The sequence below is a fragment of the Neoarius graeffei genome, chromosome 24 (genome assembly GCF_027579695.1).
Source record: "Neoarius graeffei isolate fNeoGra1 chromosome 24, fNeoGra1.pri, whole genome shotgun sequence".
Lineage (NCBI taxonomy): Eukaryota > Metazoa > Chordata > Actinopteri > Siluriformes > Ariidae > Neoarius > Neoarius graeffei.
Window position 1 is genome coordinate 41753970 of NC_083592.1, and position 24244 is coordinate 41778213.

Genomic DNA, 24244 nt, shown 5'->3' on the forward strand with positions numbered 1-24244 from the left:
GGTCAGGACTTTGACTTGGCCATTCCAAAACATTAACTTTATTCTTCTTTAACCATTCTTTGGTAGAACGACACGTGTGCTTAGGGTCGTTGTCTTGCTGCATGACCCACCTTCTCTTGAGATTCAGTTCATGGACAGATGTCCTGACATTTTCCTTTAGAATTCGCTGGTATAATTCAGAATTCATTGTTCCATCAGTGAAGGCAAGCCGTCCTGGCCCAGATGCAGCAAAACAGGCCCAAACCATGATACTACCACCACCATGTTTTACAGATGGGATAAGGTTCTTATGCTGGAATGCAGTGTTTTCCTTTCTCCAAACATAACGCTTCTCATTTAAACCAAAAAGTTCTATTTTGGTCTCATCCGTCCACAAAACATTTTTCCAATAGCCTTCTGGCTTGTCGATATGATCTTTAGCAAACTTCCACAAGCAACAATGTTCTTTTTGGAGAGCAGTGGCTTTCTCCTTACAACCCTGCCATGCACACCATTGTTGTTCAGTGTTCTCCTGATGGTGGACTCATGAACATTAACATTAGCCAATGTGAGAGAAGCCTTCAGTTGCTTGGAAATTACCCTGGGGTCCTTTGTGACCTCGCTGACTATTACACGCCTTGCTCTTGGAGTGATCTTTGTTGGTCGACAACTCCTGGGGAGGGTAACAATGGTCTTGAATTTCCTCCATTTGTACACAATCTGTCTGACTGTGGATTGGTGGAATCCAAACTCTTTAGAGATGGTTTTGTAACCTTTTCCAGCCTGATGAGCATCAACAACGCTTTTTCTGAGGTCCTCAGAAATCTCCTTTGTTTGTGCCATGAAACACTTCCACAAACATGTGTTGTGAAGATCAGACTTTGATAGATCCCTGTCCTTTAAATAAAACAGGGTGCCCACTCACACCTGATTGTCATCCCATTGATTGAAAACACCTGACTCTAATTTCACCTTCAAATTAACGGCTAATCCTAGAGGTTCACATACTTTTGCCACTTACAGATGTAATATTGGATCATTTTCCTCAATAAATAAATGACCAAGTATAATATTTTTGTCTCATTTGTTTAACTGGGTTCTCTTTATCTACTTTTAGGACTTGTGTGAAAATCTGATGATGTTTTCGGTCATATTTATGCAGAAATCTAGAAAATTCTAAAGGGTTCACAAACTTTCAAGCACCACTGTAAATGGAATAAACAAGATCAACTGTGAGCTACTGCTCACTTACATATACCATACCCCCGCTGTCACTTGTAGCAATCAAAGGAATAGGACGCTTATTATGAATGTTGACTTCAACAAATAATTAACCCTGAAACAACTAAGTAAAGAGCAGTGTCTCTCCCCAGGGATTTCAAATAGCATCCTGGTAAACTGTCATTTTGAAACAGCATCAAAATCCATGCTATATGTTTCGTGAATACATTCAGTTGGTAAACAGGAAGTTGATGTGCGACAGACCTGAAAATGGTATACATGGTATAGAACCCCAAGCTGAAGTTCAGTACCAAATATCAAGCAGTTGTGATTTGTAGTTGCTGAGAAAAATGTTAAAAAATGCTGTAAATCCACACTATATATTTTGTAAATACATTCAGTCAGTAAACAGGAAGTCGATGTGCGACAAACCTGAAAACGGTATACACCGTACAGAACCCCAAGCTGAAGGTCAATACCAAATATCAAGCAGTTGTGATTTGTAGCTGCTGAGAAAAAGGTTATGAAAATTTTGTAAATCCACGCTATATGTTTTGTAAATACATTAAAGTGCTGATGACACGAACAAGACTCTATGCAATTTCTTAAATAAACTATACAACATGGCAAACATGTTAGATTTCTGTTATAATTACGTGAAAAGAAGCTGTTGTTATGCGAATATCTAACTTTTAATTGCACAGCGCAAGAAAACTGGGTCCGTGGCTCGCGGCCATGCTGTGACGTCAGCGGGAGAACACGCTGCGGTTCACTGGCTGTTCTACTCCGGTTCTACTCAATGGAAATGGCGCATGAAAACGCCGGTGAACTCTCTAGTGCTAGCTCTTCCTCTTCTGGGAGTCTAGAATTGTGTTGATCTCTTCCGAATAGAATCTATGATAGCCTACCCTCTTTACCCTTTGCCTCTCGTTGCTAGGCGGCAGTTACATGAAAGCCGCAAGCTTTCACAAGCAAATACATGACTGATATCACGCCGACTTTATGATTACATTTATGATTATCATGTAGAATCTATAGCTCTACGTACCTTTATCTTATGTCGTTTCACAACACATGTTCTGACAGGAGGACTGTCTTTGGATCCGGCATAGCTACTAGTAGACCCCCTCCGGAATACTGGCAGTGTTGCCAGATTGGGAGGTTTCCCGCCCAGTTGGGCGGTTTCAAGTGCATTTTGGTGGGTTTTGAACATATTTTGGGCTGGAAAACTTCAGCAGTATCTGGCAACAGATACTGCTGACGTTTTCCAGCCCAAAATATGCTCAAAACCCACCAAAATGCACTTGAAACCGCCCAACTGGGCGGGAAACCTCCCAATCTGGCAACACTGTGTAGGCACTGCTGATGGTAGTAACACACGTTTGTACTGAACTGAACACCCAAGAGATTCTTTTAAGCTGGGAAGGGTGTCAAAACAATCCAAATCGAAGTGTTCAGAGCACAGGACGGATGTTGGTGAGGGCTCCCACTTGTCACAAGTGCGCCTGACTTGCTTCACCCACTTCGCATGCAGCTCGGGATCTCTGGGAAACTTGAATAAACTTACCCCATCCTTGTAGGTTTTGGAGCAAAAGCCGGCAACACAACGCGAAGGCATAATATATATATAATGTATAATAAAATCACATCACATCACATTATCTCTAGCCGCTTTATCCTGTTCTACAGGGTCGCAGGCAAGCTGGAGCCTATCCCAGCTGACTACGGGCGAAAGGCGGGGTACACCCTGGACAAGTCGCCAGGTCATCACAGGGCTGACACATAGACACAGACAACCATTCACACTCACATTCACACCTACGGTCAATTTCGAGTCACCAGTTAACCTAACCTGCATGTCTTTGGACTGTGGGGGAAACCGGAGCACCCGGAGGAAACCCACGCGGACACGGGGAGAACATGCAAACTCCGCACAGAAAGGCCCTCGCCGGCCCCGGGGCTCGAACCCAGGACCTTCTTGCTGTGAGGCGACAGCGCTAACCACTACACCACCGTGCCGCCGTATAATAAAATAATGTATAATAATAATACTAATAATGACAAACTGAACACCTGTCGCATCAACAACAAACTGGTAAGTTAGGAGGAAGGTTCTTTCGCTGACGTCATATAGCTCCTCCTCCTCTTTCGTCTCCTGGGTGCTGCAGCCCTGTCAAATTTGCCCAAATAGCCGTGTTTTTTATCATAACTTGTAAAATAGGCGCCTTCGTGAATTAATATATGGATCATCGGGAATTACTTTTTATGTTATAAAACATCGCCAAAGATGTCAAAAACGTGTCATCAGCACTTTAAGTTGGTAAACAGGAAGTCGATGTGCAACAGACATGAAAATGGTATACACTGTATAGAACCCCAAGCTGAAGTTTGGTACCAAGTGGCTATGATTTGTGGTTGCTGAGAAAAAAGGTGTTTCGGACGGACGGAAATAAAGCGATACGGATACACGTAAAAAAAAAAAAAACAGTATCCCCCCCCCCCTCAGAAAAGGGGTATTATTATTATTATTATTATTATTATGTCTTAGTCGGGACAATGTGATATGTTGGTTGTATCACCTTCTGAGGAAGTTACGATGCTGCTCATGTCTTGCCTCCGCGGTCATTCGCATGATGTTGTGGAAAACCTCCCGGTCAAGAACCCAGGTTCTAACATTACTGGCCGCTGCAAAAACAACAAAACAGCAGGTAATGCAGGGAACATGCTAGTGTGCACCTGAGGCTTAGCCTCCAACTCACTGCTTAAAGTGCTTACTCACTGCTTCAAATTCTTTTTTTTATATGAAAGTATGTCCCTTTACATGCTCATCCAGAAGGGTAATTTTGCACAAGGCCATCTGTCTACAGCAGAAAAAATAAAATAAAATAAAACGCGTCTGGAAAAATCCCAAGGGAGTCTGGAGCCAGATTCGTGACGTCACCTGCGGAAGCGCCAGCAGGCTGCGCGAGCTTGCACAGTTTCAGTGCACAGCCTGTGTAGACCAAGTTTAGCAGCTAGCAATTTTGCATTGAAATATGGAATTGTCACCTGAGCGCAATGTGGGAAACGATGAGTACTCATCCCATCAAGATTGGTGTTGCTACACCCTCCTACGATACATCTGTTAACCATTTTAATAATTACGTGATAACGTTGAAGAAATTTGCAGAAAACCACCAGGTCGTTTTCTCATAAACAAACCAGCGCTGACGTAGGATTCAGAGGGAGGCGTCCCACACGTGACGTCATGAAAATCAATGTTTCCTGGGAAATCCAAACGCCAAGTTTTTTCAGAGGCGGACCAATTCGCCTCAAATGGCTTGATTTCAACTGAATTTTTCTGGTATTGTGCAAGGTAAAAAAAAATTGCACAAAATGCAAAATGTGACAGATATTTGACCAAAGTTTAATATAAATTCAGAGAATTACATTGATCTTGCTCCTGAATTTATCGGTGATATGCACTTTAAGACCAGATTAGCATGTGGTGAACCAGTCACCAAGACTGACAGAGCCATTAGAGCGTGTTTACATTTTATTGCAGTTTGTCAAATCAAAGGAAAAGCTAGAAATGGTGGTTAAAAGTTACAGCGCGTAGTTAGAATGTTATGTTAATCTGTTTGAGCCGAGGCTATCTAACAGCTATTGTTATGTTCTGAGCTTGTCATGTCAGCTTGCAAAAGCAGGAGGTTCACATGAGGTCAGTGTTTCTTTAAAGTTTATGATGCATTTTACAAAACATTAGAGAAAGCGCCTTGGGCCAAAACAAATTCAATTTTGTTGTCCAAAGGCTTTGTGCTACAAAAAAACATGCTAAGGTTTCATATTTGATGAGTTTGACTATGTCTAAACCTTAAATATCCTCCAAGGCTGAGGTCACCGTGTTTAGTTAACACACACATGAACTGCTAATCTAAACAACAGAAAACTTTCAGGCTATTTTATTTGATTAAATTCTCCCATGCCTAAGCCCAGGACAAATTGTATCTATTATCCAACCTCAACACGTGTTTATTTGCATCATCCACCATTTTCATGTTAAATTCTTAACATGTGTATTCATGCTTATAAAAATGAGAATGATTATTTCTTATTTCGAAACATTTTCTTTTTATTGTGCTCCCAGTTTAAAACGGTTACACGATACTTCACCTTTAACGGATGCAGTCCGGGTGCAGTTATATAAAATGGCTAATTCACCAAATGTTGTCCATACTGCGATTGACGTGAGCAGTTTATCGTTCTGATAGACATCCAGGTTGCCATCTGTAAGCACAAGCAAGAACATCACTCAACAGGCATACAGTGCTCCAAAGAGTAAATTAAATTACTCAGTAAATAAAAGTGACTGACACAATATTCAAATCCTGCATTACAGAGCATTTTTTTAACGTAGTTACTGGGAGACCAAATGGTCTCCCAGTAACTATGTTAAATGGTCGAAACAATTTTCTTTTTATTGTGCTCGCAATTTAAAACGGTTACACGATACTTCACCTTTAACGGATGCAGTCTCCCAGTGGTCTCCCAGTGGCCAGATGGTCTCCCAGTGGCCAGATTTGGTCTCCTAGTCAATGCCAAACCAGCTTCACTGGGAGACCAAATTTTAAACCAAGTTATGTCTTATCTCATCTCATCTCATTATCTCTAGCCGCTTTATCCTTCTACAGGGTCGCAGGCAAGCTGGAGCCTATCCCAGCTGACTACGGGCGAAAGGCGGGGTACACCCTGGACAAGTCGCCAGGTCATCACAGGGCCGACACATAGACACAGACAACCATTCACACTCTCATTCACACCTACGGTCAATTTAGAGTCACCAGTTAACCTAACCTGCATGTCTTTGGACTGTGGGGGAAACCGGAGCACCCGGAGGAAACCCACGCGGACATGGGGAGAACATGCAAACTCCACACAGAAAGGCCCTCGCCGGCCACGGGGCTCGAACCCGGGCCTTCTTGCTGTGAGGCGACAGCGCTAACCACTACACCACCGTGCCGCCCATGATAGTAAATCCTGACACAAAAACTTTATGGTGAATCCTGTACATAAAGGGATGAAAGAAACGTGTCATTTCTGATATGGTTTTCTGTAAGGACGTGTTTGTTTTTTCATCATATTTGGAAGGAGTCTCCAGTGCTAGCACTTTGTAACAGCCTTTCCAACCAACAGGGAACGGGTTCGTGAACCAGTTCTGCTCAGGATACTTTGAGTCTTGATTCCAGCTAACAAACCAGTCCACATTTTCACCAGTTTTGAGTAGAACCATTGTAATCAAGGACGCGTCATGAATGGAGGGCGTCGCACAATACACAATGGGAGGAAACAGTAGTACAAGTAGCAAAATGGCGGTGCGCATTGATTCCCTGCATGGCTTTGTTCTGTTATTGCAGATATTTGTTTTCAGTCCATTTTTTATGAGGATGTCTCCTTTTCCATTGCGTTCTCCATTACCCCATTACTATGCTCTGCTTCCTCTCCAAACTAATGACACGCCCACTGATGTCTTCATGGTTCATACTGGAAAAACCAGCTATATTTTGGTTCCAACTGGGAACCGACTTTTCAGGTTCCAAACCAATTTATTTTTGATCGAAATGCTCTGAATGGTTCAAACAGAAACCGTTTCCTGTTTGTCAAAAAGGGGTATCGGAGGTAAAGCTCTTGCTTTAAGTTTTCCGACACGGGAATGAATCCGGATTCTCTGTAACATGACAAGGTGCATTTTTTTCTCTTATTAACTTCAAAAGAAAGGTAAAAGAGAAGCTGGTGAGGAACGACTGTGACACAAGGGATGCCTGGAAGTAATCTGTCCCACAAATTAGTTTGTGATGTAAGCTGTTAGGATGTCAAATACTGTATGATGGTAGTGCTGATGATAATGTTGATAATGATGATGAAAACATGGCATTGTTATTCAGTGAAATGCAAACTGTCATGACTTCCGTCAGCACCACCCATAATATGTTTCCGATCTGGTCTTATGGCCCAGTCAATTTCAACAAAACAAAGAATTAATATTGTACGTCTCAGTAATTTAATTTCTTTGCATTCTTACCTGCCAGGACGAACAGGTGATTCCCCGGCTCACCTTGCTTGATGACATACTCTCCTTGTCGGTATGTTTTCTCATACACGCACTCCACCATGTCTCTAAGCTGCTGTCCTTCCAGTCTCTTCATATATCGGTTCTTATTCAAGGCATCTGTTAGGAGTTTCTTCACACTGCCATAAGCATGAACATAATCAGATTACGAGTTTGTCATGTATTACTGAAAAATGATGTTATCTTCAACATGAAATTGAACATAATACTAAATCTGAAATCTGTGTTGTTGAAATACACAGCAGTTGTAAATGCTGACGCTTCAGCACATCATCTATATAATAAGCGGCAAAGTTTGTTTGTTTGTTTGTTTGTTTTGAGCTAATGTCGCCATTTCTCGACGGATTTTCACCAACTTTGGCAAGTAGGTCTGGGGATGACCCGGAATTTTGCAGATATAAGCAAAATTCATGTACGGGCCCCAGGGAGGTGCCTTTCATGTTACATTTATCAACACAAACTCTCAACAGATCTTCACTAAACTTGGCACGTAGGTACAGGAGATAGACACAATTTGGCAGAACTCAGAAATTCCATATTTAGGCCCCGGTGGGCCCCTGGGTGGTGGATGTTTGGATGAAGTAAGAAATATGTAGCAGCAAAGTATCTTTCATTTCTTGGTGGATCTCTTCTCTCCACCCTTCCCACTGACTATTGTCTCATCTCATCTCATTATCTGTAGCCGCTTTATCCTGTTCTACAGGGTTGCAGGCAAGCTGGAGTCTATCCCAGCTGACTACGGGCGAAAGGCGGGGTACACCCTGGACAAGTCGCCAGGTCATCACAGGGCTGAGACATAGACACAGACAACCATTCACACTCACATTCACACCTACAATCAATTTAGAGTCACCAGTTAACCTAACCTGCATGTCTTTGGACTGTGGGGGAAACCGGAGCACCCGGAGGAAACCCACGCGGACAACATGCAAACTCTGCACAGAAAGGCCCTCGTCGGCCACGGGGCTCGAACCCGGACCTTCTTGTTGTGAGGCGACAGCACTAACCACGACACCACCGTGCCGCCCCATGTAAAAATCTACAAAGTGAAAATATTTTCCCAGGGAAATGGATATAGCTTATATTTGTGTTGCTCTTAATAAAGAATATAAAACTAGAATTGTTTGGTTTTAATATATCACATACTAAAAAAAATTATATCCGAGCATCCCCCCCACCCACCCAGAACCCGGGCAACGCCGGGTAACCTGCTAGCACTAAATATACTGTATAAATTGGGTCTTTGGGTAAATGAGGATAGATGAGCAGTGCTGTCTGGACACTGAATTAGGCCGACAGATGTTTTTGTTTTATTTTTTAAATTATTCAAGACAAGCTAATTAGACAGCCCTTCAGCTCCTTTCTTTCGGTTATCAAATGCACCAGTTCTTCAACTGTCAATACCAGCATGCAGAATAGTTAACAAACCCCCAAAGAGTATGATTTAATATAATGAGAGCTTTCACAACATGATCTCTCTGGAGATTAACATCTGAATGGCACATCCTAATTAGTCATGTATAAAAGATGAGACAATTATTTTTCTCAACATTATGTAACTGGAAAAATTACATTGCAGTTTTTTTGTTTGTTTTTTTCCTGACCTTGGCTCTTTCCACACTCGTGCACTCTCAAAGTAGAACTTAGGCAGGCTACTCGAGTCATATGTCCTGGATGACGGTTCCGCAGAAACGCCAGCTTTGGCTCCTTTTCTCTTGTTGAGTGTCTCTCGTAGCAGGCCGCTGAGTCTCTGAGTCACCTCAGTGGGTGAGTTCATGAGTTCCAACTCTCGCTGTTTCTTCAGAGCCTCCTGTAGACTGCTGAGCTGGAGACACTTGGTTCTCAAAGCATCTGAGATTTCAGCAATGACTTGATTATTCTGGGCCAGCTGCTCTTCCAGCTGTTTGATGTGTAGCTGCTGGGCGCTCAGTTCTTCATCCTTCTTCTTCAGCTGGCTCTCCAACTCCTCCACCTTCATCCTGAGGTGCTGAGGACCAGCGCTTGACTCGGTGTTGAGCTTGGATTTGGCCGAGCCATTAACGTGTATGAAGGGATTCAGTTTGGCTGAGCTGTTTCCCATTCTTATGCTGCATTAAATAAAATAATGGTTATTTCTTACAACACATTAATGTTTTTTATAGATTTAACAGTACTTGATATTTCAGTAACATTAAGGAAAGACACTACAGGTAAATACAACACATCGGGTTCTCAGATTTTTTTTTTTTTTTGCATAAATTGCATCTATAAGCATGCTTTCTCTTCAACTGTACCAATTACAAAATAAAAAAAATAATAATAAACATGTTTAGTTAAAGTTGCGGACTGCAAAGTTGAATTCTGGGCAAAATGTTCTGTTTCTATTGCTGTTGGAGTTTCAAGATGTTTCCTGTGTGTAAATGTTTTGCTGAGATAAAATGCATCCCGCATTTTATGATTCCGGAGACTGCTGAAGAAAGTGAGCAACAAGATCACATGACCACCATGGAGCGTGTTTGACCTACTTTTAACCAAAACAAGTTGGCATGGGGGCGGCATGGTGGTGTAGTGGTTAGTGCTGTAGCCTCACAGCAAGAAGGTCCGGGTTCGAGCCCCGGGGCCGGCGAGGGCCTTTCTGTGTGAATTTGCATGTTCTCCCCGTGTCCGCGTGGGTTTCCTCCGGGTGCTACGGTTTCCCCCACAGTCCAAAGACATGCAGGTTAGGTTAACTGGTGACTCTAAATTGAGCGTAGGTGTGAATGTGAGTGTGAATGGTTGTCTGTGTCTATGTGTCAGCCCTGTGATGACCTGGCGACTTGTCCAGGGTGTACCCCGCCTTTCGCCCGTAGTCAGCTGGGATAGGCTCCAGCTTGCCTGCGACCCTGTAGAAGGATAAAGCGGCTAGAGATAATGAGATGAGATGAGAAGTTGGCGTGGGCAAACATGGCGGACTCCGCTCTCCCGCCAGCTAAAAGCCAGCGGAAAGGAACAGGAAAACCTGCCTAGTGAGTGTAATTGCAAGATAGAGCAAGGTTGGACAGATAACGAAATCATTCTAGCTAGCGTTTAGCTATCTTAGCCTTAGAATGCATGGGCTCGACTCCACGGTAGCGAGTATGGAGTTATACACCTAATGTTTTGATCTTGCAGAGAAAGAACCGATAACACAAATGCAGTAACAGAGAAAAGATATATTCATCTTTTGTTTCACAGATCTATTCACGAAGGTCAGCCACAAATTACATCCCTATGACTTAAAACTCTCTGAGGTCAATGTAGAGTCACGATGTTTTCCGCACGTCACGATCTTGATGTGATGCAGTTCCACAGTTATGCTAATTAGTTAAAGCTCCTCGCGTTTGGCTGTTTCCGTAAGGCCATACTGTTTACCTCAAGAGGGAGGAAAATGGTCCCAAAAAGGAGGAAAGCAACCCACAGAACATCAAAATGATCACATCTCGTCCACATGATATTGTTCTTGCGAGACATAGGAAAATGCCATGCACTATAAAAAAAAATTTGAATTTTCAGATGACTTTGCAGTCAGTACCTTTAACTGTTTTGGTCCTCTCACAACCACCACATTATCTGAAACTTAACAACAACACACAAATTTCTAATCCCTGAAAAGCTTGCTTCCTGGTGTATACACTATATGGCCAAAGGTTTGTGGACACCTGACCTCACCGAATCCATTCCAGATTACCCCCCCCATCCTTGCTATTATAATGACCTCCAATCTTCAGAGAAGGCTTTCCACTAGATTTTGGAATGTGATTGTGGGGATTTGCCCATTCAGCATTAGTGAGGTCAGGCACTGATGTCGGCTGAGGAGGCCTGGGGTGCAGTTGGTGTTCCAGTTCGTCCCAAAGGTGCCCAGTGGGGTTGGGGTCAGGGCTTTGTGCAGGACACTCGAGTTCCTCCACTTCAAACTTGGCAAACCCTGTCTTCATGGACATCGCTTTGTACACAGGAGCATTGTGATACTAGAACATGTTTGAGTCCCTTAGTTCCACTGAAGGGAAATTGTAATGCTATGGAGCACTTGCATGTGACGTCACAGCCGATCCAGATTGTGACAGACGCCATCTTGTCGGTCAAACGCCATATTTCTACTTCTACTTCTGCTTTTACTTCTACCTTTTCTTCTGGAAAACCCTACTATTTACAATTCTACTACAACGGCTGCGGCTACAAGCTCTCCCTACCTGTGCACGTTTTTTATGTTTTTTGTGTGTATTTTTGCGTGTTGTTCGTCTGTACCGGACTTCAATATCCACTACAACCGTATGGACTTACTGGACATTGGTTTCCAGCAGAAAATGACGGTTTGTAGCGATTTCCATTGCATGCACAACATTCCGGACGAGAAAAAAAAAAAACATTCCGGACAAGATAGCGAGACCAGCGGGGTCTCTGTGGATGGTTATCGGAAGCAAAGCGAAGGAGGCGGTGCCGGGAGTGGAAGCAAAAGCGAGGCTGCAGAGCTGGCCTGTTGACTAAGCTCAGAAAACAGCCACTCAAATCTCCACTGCCAAGCCTCTACCTCTCCAACGCCAGATCCATGTAAACAAGACGGATGATTTGGAATTACCTTATTCTATTCTATAATCGGCTGGTCAGTGCTATACTCAATACTTAAGTGACTTACCCATCCAATGAGGATTCTTGTTTACAAGATGCCACATCTGAGTCGCTGACAAATCCTGAATTTCTGTAAAGATAACTGTCCAGAGATTTATAAGCACGCAGTGCTTCACCACTGAACAGCGAGGGAAAGTTAATGAGGTAATTATACACGTCCGGGTATTCCGCTGGCAGTTCAAAATCCGGTCGTGAAAACTCCGTCCAGTAAGCCATAAGGGTCACAAATCTGTAGATCGTTTATTTTAGACATATATCTAGTTATCTGTTCATTAGAAAAATGAGCCGTGTAGTCCGTCGGTTGAAATTGATCCATTCTGTACACGAGTGCAGCAGTATTCAGCGGTGTTTTTGACCGACAAGATGGCGGTTGTGTACTTTCCGGTCACGTGACTGCAATATCTCTATACAAGGGCACAGATAGCACAGGGGACGGGGGGGGGACATGTCCCTCCCAGATTTATAGTGACCCCCATCTGTCCCCCCCACCCACCGTCCCTACGTAAGGTGCCACACATAGGTAGAAAAAGTGAGGATTAATGTTCCGTTAGTTAGACTAACTTACACTGCAGCACAAAGTTGAAATGGCAGCAGCAGCAGCCTTGTCAGTGATCAATCCACATTTTCCCCTTCTTGAATCGGTGTAGGCTGGAGCAGATCCTTGCAGAGTTGGGAAAGCAAGGTGTTCATTTTCCACGTAATTCTCGGTTAATAACACTGCACAGCTCATCCATATGATAGCAGCGGTGTTTCTGCTGCGACTAATGGTGCGTTCAGTTGTACTCGTAAGTTGGAAGTTTGAAGTCGGAAAAGCATTGAAATCCAGCATCTCCCAGCATAAACGTTGGGGTTTTCATTTCATTTCATTAACTGGCCATTTTTTTCGAATTCCATGTTCCATGATGTCCCAGTTTTTAAACTGGGAAGCGCTCAGTTCTGAGGTTATGTTGCTCGGAGCTCCAAGTTCCGACTTCCAATGTAAATGTAACGCACCATCTTGACCCCGGGGTCCTAAGGGGAGCTGGGGACTTTGCCTGTCGCGGTAACCATAGTGATCATAAACAACTGTCTAATGACCGAGCTGGTGATCTTTCTGCCACATTAAGCCAGAGAAGAGGGGAAAAAAAATCACAGCATTTGTTTCAAGAACCAAAAGATGTAAATATCCTATGCCTGTTGCCTTTCCCAGATGTGACAAATACTTGTTTTGTAATGTTGAGTAGCTAGTCTGATAATAATAAGAAGGAATTTGGACTTACCTGAAGTAGGCTAAATGTAAAATAACAGCATTCTAGGCTGTAGGTGAATCTCTTTTAATGTTGTTATTTTTATGTATAATGTTATTTTAGTAAGCAGCAACTGTTAACTGAAATTATGAGATTCAAGATGTTAACATTGTCCTCCTGGCCTGCAGGCAATCCCTGGTGGGGTCAACAATGAAAAAACAAAAAACAATTACAGCGTTTTTTCAAAAATCGAGCAATGTTGACCAGGTAGGCCTTTGTCTACCAATGTTCATTCAGTTAGAAAACTCACAATTCGAATGTATATTGAAGCTTCAGTACACACACACACACACACACACACACACACACACACACACACACACACACATATATATATACACTATTCAAAAAAAGTAGGGGATATTTTATTTTGAGATCCAAATTTTCACATATACAAAGGGATACGAAAGCATGTTGTATAGTTCCTTACTGAGGAAGCATTTCCAAAGAAATTCATCACCCAAACACATCAATGACACTCTCATGATCAGCACGGGATGCTACTGATGATCAAGGGGGTCGTGCCACAAATTTGCATGACTCTGAATTGGAAGGTTAGAGCCACTCCAAAGGAAGATTTTGAAGAGAAAGCATCAGATTATCAGTGGTTGAAGTCGTTAATTAAACAGAAACCATGCGCCATCTAACACAGGATGAGAGGTTACGTGCCCTTGGCATGCTACAGGTTGGCACAAGACAGGTCGTTGTGGCAAGAGTATTGAATGTTTCCCAGTCTGTCATCAGCAGATTATGGTCCAGACATCGTGCTACAGGGTCTGTTCAGAATAGACCACGATCCGGTCGACCAAGGGCAACAACTCAGGCTCAGGACAGATTCATCCGCACTATTGCCTTGAGAAATCGTATGGTAACAGCAAATCAGATAAGGTCTCAACTTCGAAGGGATAATGAGGGCTTGGTAGTGAGTGGCCAGACCATCAGGAATCGACTGCACAGATTTCAATTACACGCCCGACGTCCTCGTGTCATTCCCTGTTTGAGGGATCGTCACATTAGGGCCAGACTCCAATGGTGTCGTCATCATCAATGCTGGGATAATCGCCGATGGAACCACGTAATGTTCTCAGATGAGTCGAGGTTCACTGTGGACTTCCTGGACAGACGCAGGAGGGTTTGGCGCCGACGTAACGAACGTTTCCATGACGTTAACATCATTAGACATGATCCGTATGGGGGTGGCTCTGTAATGGTGTGGGGAGGCATCACTGCTGCTGGCAGAACAGACTTGCATGTTGTTGCTGGACGTGTCACAGGGCAGTACTACCGGGACAACATCTTGGCACCCCATGTTGTGCCGTTTGCACGTCGTTATGGCCGCCGTTTCATTTTCCAAGATGACAATGCCAGATGTCATAGGGCCAGGATCGTTACAGATACCTCCAGCAGCAGAATATCACCAGATTACCATGGCCAGCACTCAGTCCGGACCTTTCCCCCATCGAGCATGTCTGGGACATGCTTGGACAGCGGCTACGCCAACGTCAACAACCTCCTGCCAATGTCCAAGAACTTGCTGCAGCATTGCAACAGGAATGGAATAACATTCCCCAAAATGACCTGGGACGTCTCGTTAGGAGTATGCCACGTCGAGGGGGTTTTACTCACTACTGACTCGGTTTCAAAATGGTGGTAAATTTGCTGTGTGACCCTGTGTTTGTGTTGACCCTTATTCTGGAGAATCTGTCCTTTACTGACTGTACACAGGGTTTCGAATAAATTGACAAATGTTTCCTTAATGTTTTTCTGTCATTTGTTTCCTTCCTGACCTCATGATCTGCATTTCATTCTACTTGTAAATCCAATATCCCCTACTTTTTTTGAATAGTGTGTATATATATATATATATATATATATATATATATATATATATATATATATATGCGCATTTACACAAAATGGAATCATTTGCTGACAGCTCAGTCCCCCCCAGTTCAAAAATCCTATCTGCGCCCCTGATGCTATAGCATACAAAGACACCCTATACAATTGTGGACATTCAAGTTTGGGGAAGACAAACGTATGGGTGTGATTTTCAGGTGTCCAAAAACTATTAGCCATATAGTGTATATTTAACAGTTATTCCACAAAATCAAGTCGTACATGAGCTGATAGCCGATGAGGCACATAGCACCGACTCGGCTATTAGCCACATACAACGAGACTGAGTGGAATAACTGTTTTCTTCTATTCACATTCAGTGGATTTTGAGAAACAGAGCATTTTTATTTTTTGCAAATTCGATAAATAAAAACTTTAAACAAAACGTCCCACAAAATCATTTCCGCTTCGAATGTAAACAAATCGGCGAAATGACAGTAGCAATTTGTGAAAAACGTTATAATAATAATAATTCTTGAAAATTAAAAAAAAAATGCTATGCTCTTACCATCAAATACTTTCATTCCATCTTTTGTTGCTTTTTTGTATTTTTTGGAGTTTTGTTTTCGAGTAGAGTTTTTATTTCGTCCTCGGTTGGTTCAGCAACACGCTCCGCCATTTTGTTTTTCTCTACTCACGGTATATGAGCTGATATCCTAGTAGTAGACTAGCCACTCAGAGCATGCAATTGCTCATATCCAGTGAATGTGGATAGAATAAAAGTTTATGTATCATTAGGATATGTCAGTTTTCTTTAAAATAAAAACCTTGTGTATAAACACATGAAACTACATTGTATTTTTAGAACTGTTTTCATGAAAATCTTTTTTGCCTAAATTCAGGACCAATAATCTCAATTTCGAGATTATTTGTATTCATGTCCATTTATACTTCCTATCTTTAATTCAACAACACTTCTAAAAAAAATAAAGTTTTTAATTCTAAGCACATCTACAGACTAGAGTTTTTTCTTTTATTAAGTATGTACATTTATACGTATTTAATTAGACCAAATCTCATTTGCTAAAATCAATAAATGTTTCCATATAAAAACGTTTGTAAGAATGTCAGCAGATGGACACCGATACACGTGTAGTGTCCTGCATTAAACGGCTCTGATTTTCCATTGAAGCCAATCGTTTTCTTTTCCCATTAGCAATCTGTACAGAGTATTACAGTCCCACACTGCAAAAAATGGCCTTTCAAAAATAAGAAATAAAAGATTAAAACAAAGCATATTTGCTTGAATCAGGTGAAAAAAATCTGCCAATGGAACTAGTCAAATTTGACTTGGTAAGATTTCTTAAAGTAAGATGAAAAATCTAACCTGTTTTTAGATGAAATAATTCCAAAATAAGATTGGGGAACTTATTATGCGAGATCTGATTTAACTCAAAATAATCAAAATAGTTCTTATAACAAGATCGTACTTCTTACATTTAGCCATTCAAGTCATTTTTATTTATTTATTTCATTTTAAGGGTATTTCACTTAAATTCATGACAAAGTCTTAGCAGTAAAAACTGAATTTAAGATAAATATACTAATATTAGGATTGTTAAATTCTACAACTAAGCATTGCTAGCCTAAAAGATTCTCCTTTTGTGACCTGTAATTAGTAAAATACTCTAGATATGAGACCAGAGACTATCTTGAATCAAGTTGACGACACGTGTAGCATTGCAACAACTTTATTTTTTTTCCCATTTCAACATTCAAACATTAAAGGAACAGTCCACCGTACTTCCATAATGAAATATGCTCTTATCTGAATTGAGACGAGCTGCTCCGTACCTATCCGAGCTTTGTGTGACCTCCCAGTCAGTCAGACGCAGTCAGACGCGCTGTCACTCCTGTTAGCAATGTAGCTAGGCTCAGCATGGCCAATGGTATTTTTTGGCGCTGTAGTTAGATGCGACCATATATATGCGACATGCGACGCACTATAATGACAGGCGTACTAACACCTTCTGCGCGCTTCGGCAGCGCATTGATATCTGAGCTCCGTATCAGTGTGCTGCCGAAGCGCGCAGAAGGTGTTAGTACGCCTGTCATTATAGTGCGGACTTTCCATAGCATAGAAAATCGCCACGTTTCAATTTGTGTAACTGAACTTGTTTCATGTCACTGGTCATATAAACCTATGTAAACAGGAAAAACGCGGAAGAGTTTGGTTGCATCTAACTACAGCCCCAAAAAATACCATTGGCCATGCTGAGCCTAGCTACATTGCTAACAGGAGTGACAGCGCGTCTGACTGCGTCTGACTCGCTGAGAGGTTGCGCAAAGCTCGGACAGGTACGGAGCAGCTCGTCTCAATTCAGATAAGAGCATATTTCATTATGGAAGTACGGTGGACTGTTCCTTTAAAACATCTCTTAAGATTCCACTTCCCCAGGACCTCAGGCACCAAAAAAATAAATAAATAAATAATAATAATAATAATAATAATAAAAAGTCTACACATTTTGACTTACAGTGCTTACACAACGCCAAAGCAACAGTGCATTTTGGGGGCACTGACTATTCATGTGTACGAGGGGTTTACAAGATCAGGCACCAAAAAAAAAAAAAACGTCTATGCATTTTGACTTACAGTGCTTACACAATGCCAAAGCAACAATGCATTTTGGGGGCAAGATTCAAAGATTTCAGTAAAGTTCATTTATTCCCAAAACAAGCATACTTTGTTTTTTTTTCTTGAAACAAGATGAACCGCATTTGACAAATGTCCAAAATGTACTTACTTGTTTTAAAAAAAAAAACTTGTTTTATTTTCAAAGGTGCTCCAAATAAGACTTTTTCCAAGACGTTTTGTCTATACAAGATTTTCAAGATGGACTGTCTAAAAACTAGCCTTTCTAGCTAAATGAGGTTTTGCTTGTTGGGCAATTATGTCTTATAATAAGGGTGGCTAGATGTTTTGACTTGAAAATAGACAAATAAACCTCCTAAGATTTGTATTTTTTGCTGTGCAGGGCTGACATTTTGGGTTATAATTTATATAGTAACGCATGGGTGTGTTACTTTGCTGCATTTATGATTTGGTGCTTGCATTTGCATATTACAGATCACAGCTCTGTTTGATGGTAAAGGTTAGAGGGACATTTACTTATCTATTAATGAATGATCCCCTAAACGTGAAGTGGTACTGAGAGAGAGAGAGAGAGATATTTAATTGTAATCCAGGATCCCAATGTGATTCATCTTACTGATCAATTATTCAGAATGCGTGATGCAATTCAAAAGCTTCCTCACACAACATGTGTTTACAGAGTTGTTGTTGGTGTTGATGATAACACTATTGTTTTTCAGTGGGAAATTCGCTGGTGGAATGGGAAAAATATACACACACCATGTACACAACAACGCTGGACATTATGCACTGTATACTCCTACTCACAGTCCAAAACTCTCAAGCATAATTGAGCCCACAGTGTTTACTATAACAGACATGTGACTCTGAGAAATGCCAACACTATTACCCCATGCAAATGTCCAGTTTAGTCCCAGTCAAAGGACTCCTACTATGAAATAACATTCCTGCTGTATGACCAACACTGAATTCCTCCATAAATATCATATAAATGTGTTTTGTTCGAGAACGGACTAAAACATGAAGCAGTACGTTCATTTCATATGGTTACTTTCATTACTTCAACCTTCTTACTAAAAGTGCAGCAGTTAGAATTGACTAAATGACTACTAAACTATTTTACGACCAAGAAACTTTGTGTGCTTGATGTAATTTTGCTTTTATATACAACAGAGATTACAGATTATGTTCAGATCATTTTGCCCTGAGAGTCTCATCTCATCTCATTATCTCTAGCCACTTTATCCTGTCCTACAGGGTCGCAGGCAAGCTGGAGCCTATCCCAGCTGACTACGGGCGAAAGGCGGGGTACACCCTGGACAAGTCACCAGGTCATCACAGGGCTGACACAGACACAGACAACCATTCACACTCACATTCACACCTACGGTCAATTTAGAGTCACCAGTTAACCTAACCTGCATGTCTTTGGACTGTGGGGGAAACCGGAGCACCCGGAGGAAACCCACGCGGACACGGGGAGAACATGCAAACTCCGCACAGAAAGGCCCTCATCAGCCACGGGGCTCGAACCCGGACCTTCTTGCTGTGAGGCGACAGAGCTAACCACTACACCACCGTGCCGCCCTGCCCTGAGAGTAATAAAGTAAAATAAAAGTAAAAACGAATGGGCTGAGTGATAAATTGAGGAAAAAATAGATGACACCATGTGGGATCCCTAAACGTGATATCATGTTTCCATCGATAATGTTTGTACTGTAATGTTGAGAAAATAAAATGAATATTAATTCATCCACTCATCCATTTTCTATGCCGCTTATGCATTGCGGGTCACAGGTGAGCTGGAGCCAATTCCAGATGACATTGGGTGAGAGGTGGGGTACACCCTGGACAGGTCGCCAGTCTATCACAGGGCTAATACAGAGAGACGGACAGCTAATCACGTTCACACCTACAGGGGCGTAGCCGGGGGGGGTCCTGGAGTGCCTGTAACCCCACCTTGTCGGACCATATATTTTTTCAGTAGCCGAATAAGAATATTAGAAAAGCGCCCACCGTAATTTTTCTAACTAGATTGTCACCTCAGCCTCATTAGGGTTTCTATAACCTTGTATGGACTTCCTGTGGTTTGGGCGCAAAAACCCAGTTTGTCAGAGTGTGTGCAGGAGAGGCGGATGTAAGTGCAGATATGTTAAATAATGCACAGTGCGATATGAGCATAAAGTGCGTGAAACGCACACAACAGGCAAACAGTCCGAAACAGCAGGCAAAGTCGTAATCGAGGAAACAGGCAGGAGGTCAATCGAGGCGCGGACAGAATATCAGAGGCAAAACTGTACAAGATCAAGGGACGAGAAACAGGAGTCGAAAAACCAGGAGGCCAACAAGAACAGGGAGAGGAAACAAGGCTCAGTAAGGCACACTAGACGCGGCGTAATACCTTGCATCATCCTTGCACGGGCGCGGTCCTTAAATAGCCCAAACACAGTTCATTGATTAAAGACAGGTGTTCTTTGTTAATGGCACGCGTGCCAGAGCTCGTTAGGTGCACCTTCAGGTGCACGAGCCAAGGCACGCAGGACTGACACAGTTCTGCGCAAGCACAACATGATCGCACTAGAAAGCATGGTCAAGCTGCCAGTGTAGCTGCAGTCTTTTTAGTTGCGATTTACGAGTATTTCCTCGTGTTAATAATTCGCCATGTCAAAACAAGCGAAACTTTCCTCCTTCTTTCGACGTGAAGACAGATAAGCAATTTCATCTCATCTCATCTCATTATCTCTAGCCACTTTATCCTTCTACAGGGTCGCAGGCAAGCTGGAGCCTATCCCAGCTGACTACAGGCGAAAGGCGGGGTACACCCTGGACAAGTCGCCAGGTCATCACAGGGCTGACACATAGACACAGACAACCATTCACACTCACATTCACACCTACGGTCAATTTAGAGTCACCAGTTAACCTAACCTGCATGTCTTTGGACTGTGGGGGAAACCGGAGCACCCGGAGGAAACCCACGCGGACACAGGGAGAACATGCAAACTCCGCACAGAAAGGCCCTCGCCGGCCATGGGGCTCGAACCCGGACCTTCTTGCTGTGAGGCGACAGCGCTAACCACTACACCACCGTGCCGCCCCAGATAAGCAATTTATTATATATTTTTCTCCATCAAAGTTGCATTTTGTGGCTTCGAAGCTAAGTTTTAGTGCCGTTTCTAGAACACATCATCAAGAAAACGTGGAAGAAACAGCAATAATAGAAGAGCCGGTTTCTAAGCTGCCTAAAACTAGCAATGGTAATTATTTTTTGTTAAATAATGTACTCAGGCTGCCAGTCAGTGTGTGACACCCCCCCCTTGAAAAATCCTAGCTACGTCCCTGACCTGTGAGCAATTTAAAGACCTAATCCGTATGTTTTCGGACTGCTAGAGGAAACCTGAGCACCCTGACGAAACCCATACAAGCACAAGGAGAACATGCAAACGCCATACAAAAAAGGCCCCAATCAACCAGCAAGTTCAAACCCAGAACCTTTTTGCTGTGAAGCGACATGTGATCCATTGCACCACCATGCCACCATAAAATGAATATTTTAAATGAAGTGTTATTGCTGTTAAATCAGAATAGATGAAACGAGACAACCATTGATGAGTCGAGTCTCGTCTCATCGCAGCATACTCTGATCAGAGCGTAGCTTCTCTTACGCCAGTGTGGTAAAAACGTCTATTCTGAGCAACCCTAGTTGCCTTTTCCATAGACCCAAAAACCTCTTTCATAGTTCTATCCCATCTACATCTTGGCCTTCCTCTGCTACGCTTCCCCGGAATGTATGCCTCAAGAACTCGCTTCTCCATCCCATCATGCCTCACTACGTGACCAAAGTATTTCAGCTTCTGTCTCCGAACATATTGTAGCAGCCAGTCACTGGTTACTTGTAGCTCCTTCCTGAGGTCTTCATTTGTGCACCTTTCCACCCAGGGGACTCTCAAAATCCTGCGGTAGCATTTGTTTTCAAAAGATGTGATTCTTTGCTCATCTGTCTTCCGAAGGACCCAAGCCTCACAAGCATAAGTTGCTATTGGGAAAATGCAGGCTCTGAGAACTCTGAGCTTTGTCTCCTTATCCTGTCCTGTCCATAACTTCTTCATCCCATTCAAGGCTTTCAAACCCATGGCCAGTCTACTCTTGATTTCCTTGCTGACATCACCATCATTCTGGATTCTTGCACCAAGATATTTGAAATTATCAACTTCCTCTAATGGGGCGGCACAGTGGTGTAGTGGTTAGCACTGGCGCCTCACAGCAAGAAGGTCCGGGTTCGAGCCCCGTGGCCGGCGAGGGCCTTTCTGTGTGGAGTTTGCATGTTGTCCGCGTGGGTTTCCTCCGGGTGCTCCGGTTTCCCCCACAGTCCAAAGACATGCAGGTTAGGTTAACTGGTGACTCTAAATTGACCGTAGGTGTGAATGTGAGTGTGAATGGTTGTCTGTGTCTATGTGTCAGCCCTGTGATGACCTGGCGACTTGTCCAGGGTGTACCCCGCCTTTCGCCCGTAGTCAGCTGGGATAGGCTCCAGCTCGCCTGCGACCCTGTAGAACAGGATAAAGCGGCTAGAGATAATGAGATGAATGAACTTCCTCTAATATTGATCCATCAACACTAACACTTTCGTCATCCTTACTGGCCACTGCCATAATATTTGTCTTGGAAGCATTCATTTTCAAACCATACTCTTTGCTCTTCTCATTGATGAGTAGACTCTTAAAATGGGTTATTTCGCAGTCGTTTTACGTAGAACAGCACGATAAAGTGTTTCCGTATCACAAAGCATCCGAACTAAAAGCTAAGTGCCTCTTAAGGAACCTCTTAAGAGATGTATAAGCTAGTAAACAGGACATAAGGGATAAGTATCTGAGTATTTACTGGCACACATTCACTTCTCCAAATATGACACAGCATGTGGAAACTCTCTGAAATGACTGGTTTTAAATTATTTTTAAAACTGTAATTACACGTATAAAATAGTAAAGAGGTGAATTAATCACGTTATCAATTAATACTCTTTTCTTTCTTTTTTATGTTTATTTTTAAGTAACTACGCGTTGAACTTTTAGTCATCTCACGACGTAAAAATAGTATTCGATTGGGAAAATGAGTTTCGTTAAAAAAAATATAGGCAGTAAACCTACAGCAGCCTAATAAAGTATAGTGTAATTGCTGTGAAAATATTATATTAGATTAATTGCAATTTTATGGTATTAATATCCGCAGTAAAACATTCACATTAGAGCTATAAATGGTGTATATGAGGGTCGCATAAAAGGACATGAAAACATTGCGATAAATACACGCTGATTTATTTTTCCCGATTTTGTTCAATGCCCCCCCCACACACACACACCTGTTTTATCACACACTTCACTTTTCTAACACAACACACTTGGATCAGCTCACCTGTGTGTTTAGAGCTCCACCCAAACCCAAGTCTTCATCCGAAAGTGAAGGGGAAGCTGCAGCCAGTCGGAGTGATGTTCCTCTCAGTCACACTCAGTGCTGTGTCCTCATCATCAGCTCCATGAGAGAGAGAGAGAGAGAGAGAGAGCTTTCTGTCCCAGCTTCACTCTTTACCATATGATCTCACTATAGCCTGTAGGGTGTCATAAACCCTAATGGATAAAGCATAGAACAGTAATGATGATGAGTAGGCATATACCGTAGTTAACATGTTAAGGTAATAGATATACACTAAACATTATGCCATACTGACACTGATGATGGTGATGATGATGCTGTTGTTGTTTTTGATGATGATGATGATGATGAGTAGGCATATAGTTAACATGTTAAGGTAATAGATATACACTAAACATTATGCCATACTGACACTGATGATGGTGATGATGGTGATGATGATGCTGTTGTTGTTTTTGATGATGATGATGATGATGATGATGATGATGAGTAGGCATATAGTTAACATGTTAAGGTAATAGATATACACTAAACATTATGCCATACTGACAATGATGATGATGATGATGATGCTGTTGTTGTTTTTGATGATGATGATGATGATGATGATTAGTAGGCATATAGTTAACATGTTAAGGTAATAGATATACACTAAACATTATGCCATACTGACACTGATGATGGTGATGATGATGCTGTTGTTGTTTTTGATGATGATGATGAGTAGGCATATAGTTAACATGTTAAGGTAATAGATATACACTAAACATTATGCCATACTGACAATGATGATGATGATGATGATGCTGTTGTTGTTTTTGATGATGATGATGATGATGATGATGAGTAGGCATATAGTTAACATGTTAAGGTAATAGATATACACTAAACATTATGCCATACTGACACTGATGATGGTGATGATGATGCTGTTGTTGTTTTTGATGATGATGATGATGATGATGAGTAGGCATATAGTTAACATGTTAAGGTAATAGATATACACTAAACATTATGCCATACTGACACTGATGATGATGATGATGATGCTGTTGTTGTTTTTGATGATGATGATGATGATGATGATGATGATGATGAGTAGGC

General features: G+C 42.1%; 1 protein-coding gene across 2 annotated transcripts in view; it reads right to left on the bottom strand.

The window, feature by feature from the left end:
- prkg2 (protein kinase cGMP-dependent 2) overlaps positions 1–23277 on the bottom strand; it is a 63555-nt gene extending 40278 nt beyond the window's left edge. Inside the window, exons 1-5 of one of the 2 annotated variants that reach the window (XM_060906661.1) lie at positions 23123–23277; positions 8911–9393; positions 7259–7425; positions 5353–5466; positions 3780–3885 (exon numbers count right to left, since the gene is read on the bottom strand). In XM_060906661.1, the coding sequence (XP_060762644.1) occupies positions 3780–3885; positions 5353–5466; positions 7259–7425; positions 8911–9386 (863 nt within the window). In that variant the 5' untranslated portion in view covers positions 9387–9393; positions 23123–23277. The remainder of the gene's footprint in view (positions 1–3779; positions 3886–5352; positions 5467–7258; positions 7426–8910; positions 9394–23122) is intronic. The other variant, XM_060906662.1, reaches the window with a different exon arrangement.
- Between the last annotated feature and the right edge of the window lie 967 nt (positions 23278–24244).